General features: G+C 40.6%; 1 protein-coding gene across 1 annotated transcript; it reads right to left on the bottom strand.

The window, feature by feature from the left end:
• Window positions 1–752: 752 nt before the first annotated feature.
• LOC144459793 (polyubiquitin-like) lies at window positions 753–11600 on the bottom strand. Its single transcript, XM_078164444.1, has 5 exons — window positions 11493–11600; window positions 11203–11395; window positions 10774–10901; window positions 2655–2844; window positions 753–2368 (listed from the first exon to the last, which is right to left on the bottom strand). The coding sequence occupies exons 2-5, from the start codon at window positions 11348–11350 to the stop codon at window positions 2196–2198; spliced, it is 639 nt and encodes a 212-aa protein (XP_078020570.1). The 5' UTR covers window positions 11351–11395; window positions 11493–11600; the 3' UTR covers window positions 753–2195.
• Window positions 11601–12522: the final 922 nt, after the last annotated feature.

The raw sequence follows: 12522 nt of genomic DNA on the forward strand, positions 1-12522 counted from the left end.
CCTGATGCCTCCTGCTACTGCTATTATAATGAGTCATACTGTCACATACATATACTAACAACCATAATTATAATATTATTACTTTCATTAATGTTGTTGTAAGCTACTGTCATTACCGTCTGTCCTACATCTCTCTCTGTCTCTGTCTCTCTTTCTGTCTCATTGTGTCATACAGATCACTGTTAATTATCATGTTCATCTGTTCTGTAAGACATCTATTGCTCGTCTGTCCGTCCTGGAAGAGGGATCCCTCCTCAGTTGCTCTTCCTGAGGTTTCTACCATTTTTCCCCGTTAAAAGGGTTTTTTTGGGGAGTTTTTCGTTATCCGCTGTGAGGGTCCTAAGGACAGAGGGATGTCGTATGCTGTAAAGCCCTGTGAGGCAAATTGTGATTTGTGATATTGGGCTTTATAAATACAACTGAATTGAAAATGTAATTGAATTGATATGTGTCTGAATTTCATGAGTGCCTGGAGACAAGAGGTGTATATATGTGAATACATTTCCTGTATGTTGGACAGAATTAAATAACAGCTACATATTAACATTTATCCACATGCAGTATAAAATATTAAATATATAGTTTACATGCAGTAGCATAGTTGAATATTGGTCAGTTTTTGCCCCTTTAGGTATGTAAGTGTAATGCCTGCGTGATGATACTTGTGTTGATGTATAATGGAGGTGTAACACCATCTAGAGGTCAATCCAAAAATTACACTGAGCAAAGATGACTGACAGCAGGTCTTATTACTGGGCAAGAGCTTTAATATGCAACAGAGACAGAAAAAAATCAACAAAAATGAAACATTTGTCAACATTTCTTTACATTTTATGACTAAAACAAGAGCTCCTTTAACCTATACACACAATGACACATCACAAGTATCTTTAAAAAACACTTTTAGAGTTAGGGGACACATTTTAGGGTTTTTACCCAGCGTTGTCCAATGGCCGCGAATTATTTATTAACAAACAATCTGTTGTTAATGGGTCACTACATATGATTTGAGTGTGCTGGTTAAAAGTTTGCTGCCACGACAACAGTTAAAGAGTAAAAGACAAACAAAAATAAGTCATAAAACATGGTTCAACTCAGATCATCCCCAAACAACTGTTTAAAAAATATTCTGATTCTCTAACATCCAAATACTGATAAGTTACTCAGGTCTGTACTTTTAGTTTGTCCGACTGGAATCCTGAGGGGACAACCTGGAGCTGGTTTGGGGCCCTCCTCATTGTAATGTGTTGCCATTCCACATAGCACTGAGCCAGTTTGTGTATTGTAAATATTAGTGTAAGCAAACATCTTGTACAAACCAGCATGTAAAGACTAAAGATCTATTAGCAGCAACACTGTGTGTAAACAGACTACTGTAAATGCAGTTTGTCCCGTACCCTCCAACCCTATGACTGTTCCTTCTCAGGGCCTTTTACTTGATCAGGTGGGAGATTGATGCGTATTTTGGTGTTGTGTATTTGGAAAGAGCTGAATCTCACCTGCATTTAAGACCAAACGTGTAGAGGATAGGACAAAACCAAAAAGATATGATGCACATGGAAACCATTCGAACCAATGCGTTCTCATCCCAACTTGTCAAATATCACTGCTTCTATCAAAATATGACGTGCTAGGTGCCGATCTGCATCAACTTTGGATGTTCAGGGCCAGCGTGTCATGCATTGTGCATTGTGTCTTTTAAAAATACACTTGTTGGTGTTACACTCGAATTTGTCCCGACGCCTTTGCTGCCCTGCGTTGTCCGTAAATATGCCAAAAGAAGACATTCCTGCACGGCGTAAAGATGCAAAGCATAGACGTGACTCCTTTGTAATCACTAACATTTTGATTAGTAGATGTAATTCAGTCACATTTATTTCTCAGTAACTGAAACAGACTACTTTTATTTTGTATTTTAATTACATGTGACAAGTTAGGCTACATGGATCTAGTTACTCCCCAACACTTATAACAATACTATTTAAATACAATTATTAATCCACAGTAACTGTGACAATAGTCTGAAAAATCTTCTATACTCAGGATCAGGTTTCTTTTTACACTGAAATCACAGCAGTGTCTTTGAGCTAACTGTTTGGGCACCTGTGCAGCTCTGGTGTGATGTTAAAATGTGTCCCAGTAGGGAACAGATATGCCCACAGGAGTATTAAAAAAAACCTGATAGTTTCCATACTTCAGTTTTTTCCATCCTTGTCACCCATTCCACCATCTCCTGTCACCGGAGGCGGTCTTCCCCCTCCCCCAAGTAGCAACTTAACCACATGAATTGTTGACATGTGAGTGATTCCATACTGTGACAGCCGATCGGGTTCTTCTAGTTCCCTGCCATCGCAGAATAGGTGCAAGTCTGGAAGCACACAGGATAGAGGAGCACATACAGAGTGTGAGAGAGAGTCAACAGGCACTGACAACACTTTTCAAAAGAAATCAACAAAGGTTATTAAGAAATGTGATTTTTAATTTGCTCTTCTTGGACCTGCAGTCGTGGGTTACTACACGACCCCACGCAAAACCGGCTTGCACGCAACTTTGGTTTAACAGACAACAACAACAATAACAATAATTATGATAATCAAAGTGGCTGTTTCAATCGTAAACAGATGTAGGTCATGTATAACCCAAAGTGATGTTACCTGATGGTTGCCACTGGTAACCAAACTCCTCTATTGTCCTCTCCTTCAGCTGCAGCACTGTGATGCCCGTAAGCAACTCCCCAACACACAGGTCGATGGTCTTCTTCTCTCCCGTTATTCCACGCACCTCGAGCTGGATTCCCATGTCTGTGCTGCTGTTGATGAATTGCTGCGCTCCTCTCATGTCTGCCTGCGTGTATAAAGGCGATAATGCACATCATTAAATATCTATTATGACTTTACAGTTGATTAATATTCCTCCTCGGCATGTGTGTGGTGTTTTTGTGGCACTGTGTGTTACTGTTTGCTAACCGCCTGCCTGAACTAGATCCAAAGGGTTCAAGGTTCAAGGCGATCCTGTCTCTGTTCATGCACACTTCAAACAGCAGACACATACAGCACAATTTAAATCCAATTATTAATCCACAGTAACTGTGACAATAGTCTGTAAAATCTTCTATACTTTTGCTTCCAGCTTTCTTACAGTGCAGACGCTCTGCTGCTTGCGCTCCGCTTTGCTTACATTCTTTTGCTTTCATTCTTGTTTTTTCCTGCTAAAAGCTACAGAAAGTAGATCCTGGATACTTATAAAGCATTGGGACCTTAATTTACGAGAGATACAGAGGACTACTGCCATATTTTCACCACTTTTTCACAACTTTAGTACTGTGTGAGCAGGGCTGAGGCACAGTACAAGCCTGAGTGGAGCCGACTTGTGAAGCAACCTGTAACAACTTAGCTTGGTTTGCTAAGCTAATGGCTACATCCAGCCCTCCCGATGAAAACCAGCAACTCGTTAAGAAAAACAGGATCATTGCCAACCTCAAGGAAGACATCCGAAGGCTGTCAGCGGAACTCAAGTCCCAATCTGAGCTGCTGACAAACACCCTGGACGTGGCTCACGAGCAGTCTCTACAGATCGCCTCGTTAAAAGCTGCTCTTCAGGACACAGTAGCCTGGGATCCTACCTCCTCTCCTCCGCAGCCCAGCAGTTCAACGCCCCGTCGTAAGCCGCAATGGTCGGAGGTGGTGTTACGGAGCAAAAAAAGGACCTCGCTCGGCGTCGGTCTCTCATCCCACCTCAGCCTTTCCAACAGATTTGAGCCTCTGTCATCGCGGGTCGAAGCACCAGACTCTGATGAGCTCAAGGATGATGCAGCCCGTCCCACGTCTCCCCAGTCCGGGAGTCATCCTCTGCCGGCAGCTCCCCTCCCGGCTAACAGCTGCCCCTCGCAAACACCATGGAAACAGAGCAGCAACAGAGGAAACAGAGTCGCTTAACTCATAAAGGTGAGACTATGAAACTGAGCAATATCAAAGTTAACGGGTCACAAGCCAGTGCCAGGCCAAGAGCCAGAGAGCATTCTGCCAAAAACAAAGCTAAAAGGATAGACACTATTCTGATTGGGGATTTTATAACGAGGCAGGTGGAAATGGCCAGGACTGAAAATCTAACTGTGAATAACACATCAGTCAGAGAGGTGGCAGCTATGCTCCCAGACATCATGTCTACACAGCCACATATTAAGAAGATTGTTATTCATGCTGGCTCATTTGACATCCTCATGAATAAATCTGGGTCTGAGACCCTAAAGAAAGACTTTTTGTTTTTATTGGAAACACTTAAAAAACTTCACTCAGGAGTGTCTTTCATCTCTGGACCTATCCTAACACTCGGCAGAGGTTGTGAGTCCTTCAGCAGACTCCTTGGCTTAAGTACCTGGCTGTCATCAGCCTGCCTCGAGCAACAGGTTGGATTTATTGACAATTTTAATATTTTTTGGAACATGAAAAGCCGCTTCATGTCAGACGGGATTCACCCAAACAACCTTGGCTCCAGACATCTTGGCTGCAACATACGTCACACCATCGAGTCATCTTATCAGAACATATATGCACTGATAAGCAGGAAGGTCAGCACACAGGGAGCAGACAGACAGACAGTTACTGCTCCAAAAACAACAACCGCCTCCCATGATGATGACGTCATGGTCTGTGACTCTGTCCTCCACATTACAAGAAACCTGCAGAGAATGTCTCTGTCCCAGCAAGAATGTCAAGAAAAGAAGAGATAGGACAGAATAAAAACAACTGCAGAAAATCAAGGACAGTCAACCCACCAAATCTGATATGTACAGTGGTGGAAAAAAGTTTTCGGACACCCCATGCATTTGTGAAATATTGCATTAAGAGTCACTCTTAGGTCTTCAAGTGCAATTTCTTTTAGTGCAGTAACAGCCAAAATACTAAATAAATGCTAAAAAAGCCATTAAAAACTTAAAATTGATTGGTTCCATAAAAATACATAAGAAATTTTGAGTATTGGGTCATTTAGGTACCAGTGATGAAGGTCGTTCTTTTTATTAAAAGACACAATTCTTGTTGCCAAGCTTCGTGTCTACATAAAGCCAGCACATTTGAAAGTTCTTCAGACACAAAAATGGCTAAAACAAGGAACCTAACGCAGGAAACACGCCTGAAGATAAAGATTCTCAGCCAGGAAGGGTACAGCTGCCGCCAGATAGCCAGGAAGTGCAGATGCAGTCCTTCAGCAGTTGGATACACTCTGCAGAAATACAGACGAACCAACAGCTTGGAAGACAAACCAAGATCTGGGCGTCCAAGGGTTTCTTCAGCAAGAAATGGCCGCATCCTGATCCGCATGTGCAGGCAAAACCGCTGAATGACATCACAGGAGCTTCAGCAGCAGTGGTCAAACCAAACTGGTGTCCAGCGTTCCACCCGCACTGTACGTGGCCGACTTTTAGATCATGGCTTAAGGTCCTACAAGGCTATCAAGAAGCCCCTGATCAATGAGAGACAGAGGTTAGCCCGGCGTCGTTGGGCCCAGGCACACAAGAACTGGACAGCCAGGAATTGGAAGAAGATTTTGTGGTCAGATGAGTCCAGTTTCCAGCTTTATCTTCCTCCTACTAATGTGAGGGTACGCAGAAGGCCAGGCGAAGCATTATCTCCAGCATGTACAGTACCTACCGTCAAGCATGGTGGAGGCAGTATCATGGTTTTGGGATGCATGAGTGCTGCTGGTGTTGGTCATCTCACTGTCTGTGATGGCACATTGAACTCTACCAAGTATTGTACCATTCTTGAAACCCACATGCTCCCTTCTGCGCGTGCACTGTTCCGTCGAGGTAAAAACTGGATGTTTCAACAAGATAATGCCCCTTGCCACACATCCAAGGCCAGTAGAACTTTGCTGCAGGAGTACAGTATCCAGGTCTTAGAGTGGCCAGCTCAATCCCCGGACATGAGTCCCATTGAAAATCTGTGGTGGATTATCAAAAGGTCTGTTTCAAAGCATAAACCAAAGAATTTAGAAGAATTAAAAGCAGTAATTCAAGAAGAATGGGACAAGATTACCCCTCAACAGTGTGAAAGGCTCGTGGGGAACATGCCAACCAGGATTAGAGCTCTACTACGTGCCAATGGCAGGACTACTAAATATTAATTTGATGATGTGATGGTTTATTTATTTTTTGTTCAGTTTTGAACACATTCTCTGTTATTTGTTGACTTTGATACTGACAATGTTGAGAACTGACATATTGAAACTGTCAAGAATTTAGTTTTGTTAGTTTTTCTTGTAAACAATAAACAAAAAAATATAATTTGTATTTGTTTCTATCTGTCTAATGCAGCCACACCTTTTGAAACACAAAAAAGATTTTTCCACAAATATTTCATGATAATATTTGAGATTGTGTAAAATTTTAAGGGTGTCCGAAAACTTTTTTCCACCACTGTATCTCATGTCAAACACAGTCTGTCTCTAAACTTATGCCAGATAACATTTCACAACTAGCACTTCTAAATATCAGGTCTCTGGCTGGCAAATCCTTCTTAATCAATGATTTTATTAACAAGCACAAACTTGATTTTATGTTTTTAACTGAAACTTGGCTCGGTCAGGAAAATAGTGCAGCAGTTTTAATTGAGACAGCCCCTCCAAATTTTAGTTTCTTTGGTGAAGCAAGAATACATAAGAGAGGAGGCGGAGTTGCCACTCTGTTCAAGGACAGCTTCCAGTGTAAGCAAATGTTTTATGGTCAATTTGACTCCTTTGAATATGTTGCCACTCAGTTAAAATCCCCCTGTCGAGCAATTTTAGTGACCATCTACAGACCCCCCAAATATGATGCAAGGTTTTTTTGATGAGTTTGCCAAATTGCTGTCTATTGTGTGCATGGAATTTGACTGTGTTGTTTTAGTGGGAGATTTTAACATTCACGTTGATAATCTTACAGATGGGTGTGCTAAGGAACTGTTAAATATTCTGGATAACTTTGGGCTTTCTCAGCATGTCGCAGAACCAACACATAACAGAAGACACATATTAGATCTAATTATTTCCAAAGGTCTTAATATCTCTGAGGTTGTGGTGAACGATGTTGCTTTATCTGACCATTACTGTGTTTCATTCAAAATGACCACCCTTGCTAATCCTATGAAAAGTGAAGCAGAGGTGATCAGAAAGCGTTATATAAATGATAACACCTGTGCGTTATTTACCCTGGGTTTTACACCATCACAAACCCTGCCCTCAGCTCTAGTTGATGACCTTGTAAGCAGTTTTAGTTCCAATGTTATGACTGTTACTGATTCTATCGCCCCAATTAAGACCAAAGTTATGTCAGGCAGGAAAAAGGCACCCTGGAGAAACGCCACACTGGTTAAAGAATACAAAAGAGTATGTAGACAAACTGAACGCAGGTGGCGAGAAAACAAACTCCAGGTATATTACGACATTTATAAAGAGAGTCTTCACAACTATAACCAGGAACTAAAGAATGCTAGGCAATCATATTTTTCAGAGATTATCAATAGAAACAGTAATAATGCTTGCACACTTTTTTCTGTAGTGGACAGACTGACCAACCCCACAACATCACTCCCTCCTGAACTACTGTCTAACAAGTCATGTAATGACTTTGCAGCCTTCTTCACAAACAAAATATTACAGATAAGACAGGCAGTGTGCAGCTCCAGCTCAGGAATGATAACACTTGTGCCTTCCTGTCCTCCAGTTAATCTAGGACATTTTAGCCTCCTAGATTGCACAACTCTAACAGAAACGGTTTCAAAATTAAAGCCCACAACATGCTGCCTTGATATTCTGCCTTCAAACTTTTTTAAAACCATTTTTAACTGCATAGCTCCAGATGTACTGCAGATAATAAATACTTCTCTTAAAGCAGGCCAGTTTCCCCAGGCCTTGAAAACTGCAGTAATAAAACCTCTCCTAAAAAAATCAAATCTGGACGCCACAACAATTAGTAACTATAGGCCAATATCAAATCTGCCATTTTTGGGGAAAATCATTGAAAGGGTTGTCTTTCAGCAAATCCATACTTTTATGATGCAAAATAATCTTTTTAACACATTTCAGTCTGGATTTCGGCCACATCACAGCACTGAGACTGTACTTATCAAAGTCTTAAATGATATCCATCAGAATAATGATGCATGCAAATCCTCTGTCCTGGTATTACTAGATCTCAGTGCTGCATTTGATACAGTTGATCATAATATACTACTTAGCAGATTGGAAAAGTGGGTGGGACTCACCGGCACTGTGCTACAATGGTTCAAATCTTACTTACAAGATAGGGACTTTGTTGTGTCAATTGGTAACCATGAATCTGAGCGAACTACGATCACATGTGGGGTTCCTCAAGGGTCCATTCTCGAACCACTTCTATTCAACATCTATATGCTACCCCTAGCCCAGATTATGGAACATCACAACATCTCCTATCATACGTATGCCGACGACACACAACTCTATATCTCAGTGTCATCACACGACTACAATCCCTTACTCTCATTGAGTAACTGTATTCATCAAATCAATGACTGGATGTGCCAGAATTTTCTCCAGCTAAATCCAGAAAAGACAGAGGTATTAATTTTTGGCCCTAGAAATGAAAGGGCAAAGATCAGCGCCCACCTTGGCTCTATGTCATTGACAGCTACAAATCAAGCTAGAAATCTTGGTGTTATAATTGACTCAGACCTGAACTTCAACAGCCATTTAAAGTTTATTACTAAATCTGCCTATTACCACCTGAAAAATATAGCTAGAATTAAGGGGTTTCTGTCTAAACAAGACATGGAAAAACTTATTCATGCATTCATTTTTAGTAGGTTGGATTATTGCAATGGCTTATTTACAGGCCTTAACAAAAAATCAATCAGACAGCTGCAGCTGATTCAGAACGCTGCCGCCAGAGTCCTTACAAACACCGGCCATTAAATCGCTACACTGGCTTCCTGTGAGTCAAAGAATAGATTTTAAAATCTTACTGCTGGTCTACAAAGCCCTAAATGGTCTCGGACCAAAATACGTGCTTGATCTACTGGTTCCCTACGAAGCATCCAGACCCCTTAGGTCATCTGGAACAGGTTTGTTGTGTGTTCCAAGAACAAGAACCAAGCAAGGTGAGGCAGCATTCAGTTATTATGCTCCACACCTGTGGAACAAACTTCCTGTAGATCTGAGGTCTGCTCAAACTGTCAGCTCCTTTAAATCAGGGCTAAAAACACTATTGTTTACTGAAGCGTACTCTTAGATTAAATACTTACCTGCTGTATTCTACTGCTCGTACTTTTTAACTACACACTGCTGATTTATGCCTTTTATTGTTCTACTTCTTTTCTTATCCTGACTGTTCAATGTATTGAGCCTGTTTTTATTTTATGTTACTGTATTTTATTATTATCACTATCATTCTCAATTTCTATTTCCCGTTTAATCGATTGTTTTTATTGTTTTAAATTGTGTCTTGTTGCTTTTAATGTCTCTGTAAAGCACTTTGAATTACCTTGTGTTGAATTGTGCTATACAAATAAACTTGCCTTGCCTTTACTCAGGATCAGGTTTCTTTTTACACTGAAATCACAGCAGAGTGTCTTGGAGCTAACTGTTTGGGCACCTGTGCAGCTCAAGTGCAGCTCTGGTGTGATGTTAAAATGTGTCCCAGTAGGAAACAGACAAATCGGGAGTAGTATTAAAAATATGGATATTTTCCATACTTTTGTTTTTCCAATCCTTGTCACCCATTCCAGTGCAGTGGTATGGGTACACTAGTACATTAGTGTGACTATTGCAGCACTTTAATAAACTTTCACTCATTTTTCAATCCATCTCAGCACAACTCCAACAATAACTTACTGGTCTTTGCATTGTTGCAGCCTCGTTTTCAATATACACCCTTGACAGACTCCTACTCCCTGATTTAATGGAACTTTAACGTGACTCATTTTTTTTACACCAAGAGCTATTAATGTTCACTCACATCCATTCTTTCTATACAGCATAACAAGAATCATGAACAGGACTTTGCACTGCTGCAGTCTCATCTTCATCTCTACATTACTTACAGTCCCCCACTCAAACTCCTTTTTGCACTGTATTTTACTGCACTGAATGTTTTGGACTTATCTTGTACTGTATACGCTTTTGACATTCAACACATTTTTACATCAACCTGCCTATAGGGATAACAGATGGAAATTAGCCCTGGGCTACAATCTGGTGTATTTGCATATACTCATGTATGTGTTCATTAATATGCATTGTCCCTATTTCAAAATAGGTGACATCAGCTAAATTGAGCCACTTTTTGGCAAATCACTTTTATTTACTTTTATTTTATTGTTGAATTGATATAATAGAATATAGTTGTTCAGGTCCTATAGCTTTTGAAACATCAGCTGTCCCACGTTTTTGAGGTGAGCAGTGTTCTGGTAAAATGGGCCACCTGATCAGCTAAAAGGAGCCACTCATCTAGAAGTATGGCTGCTTTTTACAGATTTATCAACCTTATCATTTTCAGGAATTTGTTTTCTGCCAGGCCACTCACTCACCTCACAGTTCTCCTCAGCAGGCTGGATGTGAAGCATTGCCCCACCCACCACAGCAACCATAGACCAATCAATTCAATTGTTTTTTGTCAAGTCCAGTTGTAACAACAATTTGAAATAATGTGCAGCCATTGTCTGTTGGAATTTAGAAAGCTAGGAGGCTCAAACCGTCAATGGCTCATTTTACCTGATGGCTCAATTCAGCTGATATCACCCGAAATAAATCTCCTCTCACCGGAAGTGGGCCTCCCCCAGGTAGGCCTACTCTTTGAACCACTAGAATTGTTGACATGTGTCTGATTCCACACTGTGACAGCAAAGCAGGTTCTTCCAGTTCCCTGCCATCGCAGATTAGGCAGAGATCTAGAAACACACAGGATACAGGAGCACATACAGAGTGTGAGAGAGAGTCAACAGGCACTGACAACACTTTTCAAAAGAAATCAACAAAGGTTATTAAAAAATGTGATTTTTAATTTGCTCTTCTTGGACCTGCAGTCGTGGGTTACTACACGACCCCACGCAACACCGACTTGCACAGAACTTTGGTTTAACAGACAACAACAATAATGATAATAATAATGATGATAATAATAATAATAAACAAAGTGGATGTTTCAATCGTAAACAGATGTAAGTCACGTATAACTCAAAGTGATGTTACCTGATGGTTGCCACTGGTAACCAAATTGCTCTATTATCTTCTCCTTCAGCTGCAGCACTGTGATGCTGCTAAGCTGCCCCTCGGTGTCACACAGGTTGATGATCCTCAACTCTCTCCTTATGACACACACCTCGAGCAGGATTCCCATGTCTGTGCTGTTGGTGGCGAGTTGCTGCGCTCCTCTCGTCTCTGCCTGCGTGTATAAAGGCGATAATGCACGTCATTAAATATCTATTATGTCTTCACAGTTGATTACAATTCTTCCTCTGTATGTGTGTGGTTTTTTTTACCGGTAAAAGTTGTTGACTCCTTCCTTCTTCACACAAAGTTTTGTTTGTACGGGAGTAAATAAAAAGGCTTCACGGCAGGTTGTGTTCGACGTCAAATAACACAGAAACTGACGAGCTGACAAATACTTTCACTTTGATTCTTGAAATTAAAGAGACAGCACCAACACCTCAAAGAAAACTTACCAACTTAAATCTTGTCAGCCTCTCCTGGAAACACTTACTGTAATTCACTCTTCAGACTTGTGTTTTTTAAATCTCTTGGATGTATTCATGTTAAAGGGAAACTTTATGAAGGGATTCAATTATTAAGGATGAATTTCTCATCAGAGATCAATTATTATCACTTAAAGTTTTTCATTCTCTTCTTGTCCAGTTAAAACCACACATTATTAAGTGTTTGGATTTTTAATATTTGTGATAAACTGGTTTAAACAGATGTATTCCAGCTAAATAAACTCTTTAAAACCTCCTCGGCTGACAGCTGACAACAGGGCTGTTTTTCTGACACCATGAAAAGTTGACTTTTTAGAGATGCGTGGTTTCATATCTGCACAGGTCTGGCCCAGCAGGCAAGAAATAGCCTATACTCTGGTATTTTATTTTACATTACACTTTAGGCAGTTTGAACATATTTGAGTGTTATATAATTAAGTATTAATGCAACTCAGGAGCCAGTAATTTACTGTAGACTACTAACCAAGTAGTTGTGCATCGAGATACAACAACTGCCCCCAGTGTTGTTTTAGAAACGCCTGGAACTTCTGCCCCAGTGGCAAAATAGAATATGCAGGGATGAGACCACGTTAAAACTAAAGTAACAAAACTTTAAGAACTTTCTGCTGTTTATTTGTAAACTAACACACACACACACACACACACACACACAAATTCTGTACATAAACAGCAGGAGTGAGATTGAGAGGGGCCCCTCAGAGGGGCTGGATCAAGGCACTCTCCAGAAAAAAGACACCAAAGATAAGATTGTACACAGTGGCAGACATCCATATTTGCAAGTAGACAGAGAAAAAAT

This window comes from Epinephelus lanceolatus, chromosome 22, assembly GCF_041903045.1.
Source record: "Epinephelus lanceolatus isolate andai-2023 chromosome 22, ASM4190304v1, whole genome shotgun sequence".
Classification (NCBI taxonomy): domain Eukaryota; kingdom Metazoa; phylum Chordata; class Actinopteri; order Perciformes; family Serranidae; genus Epinephelus; species Epinephelus lanceolatus.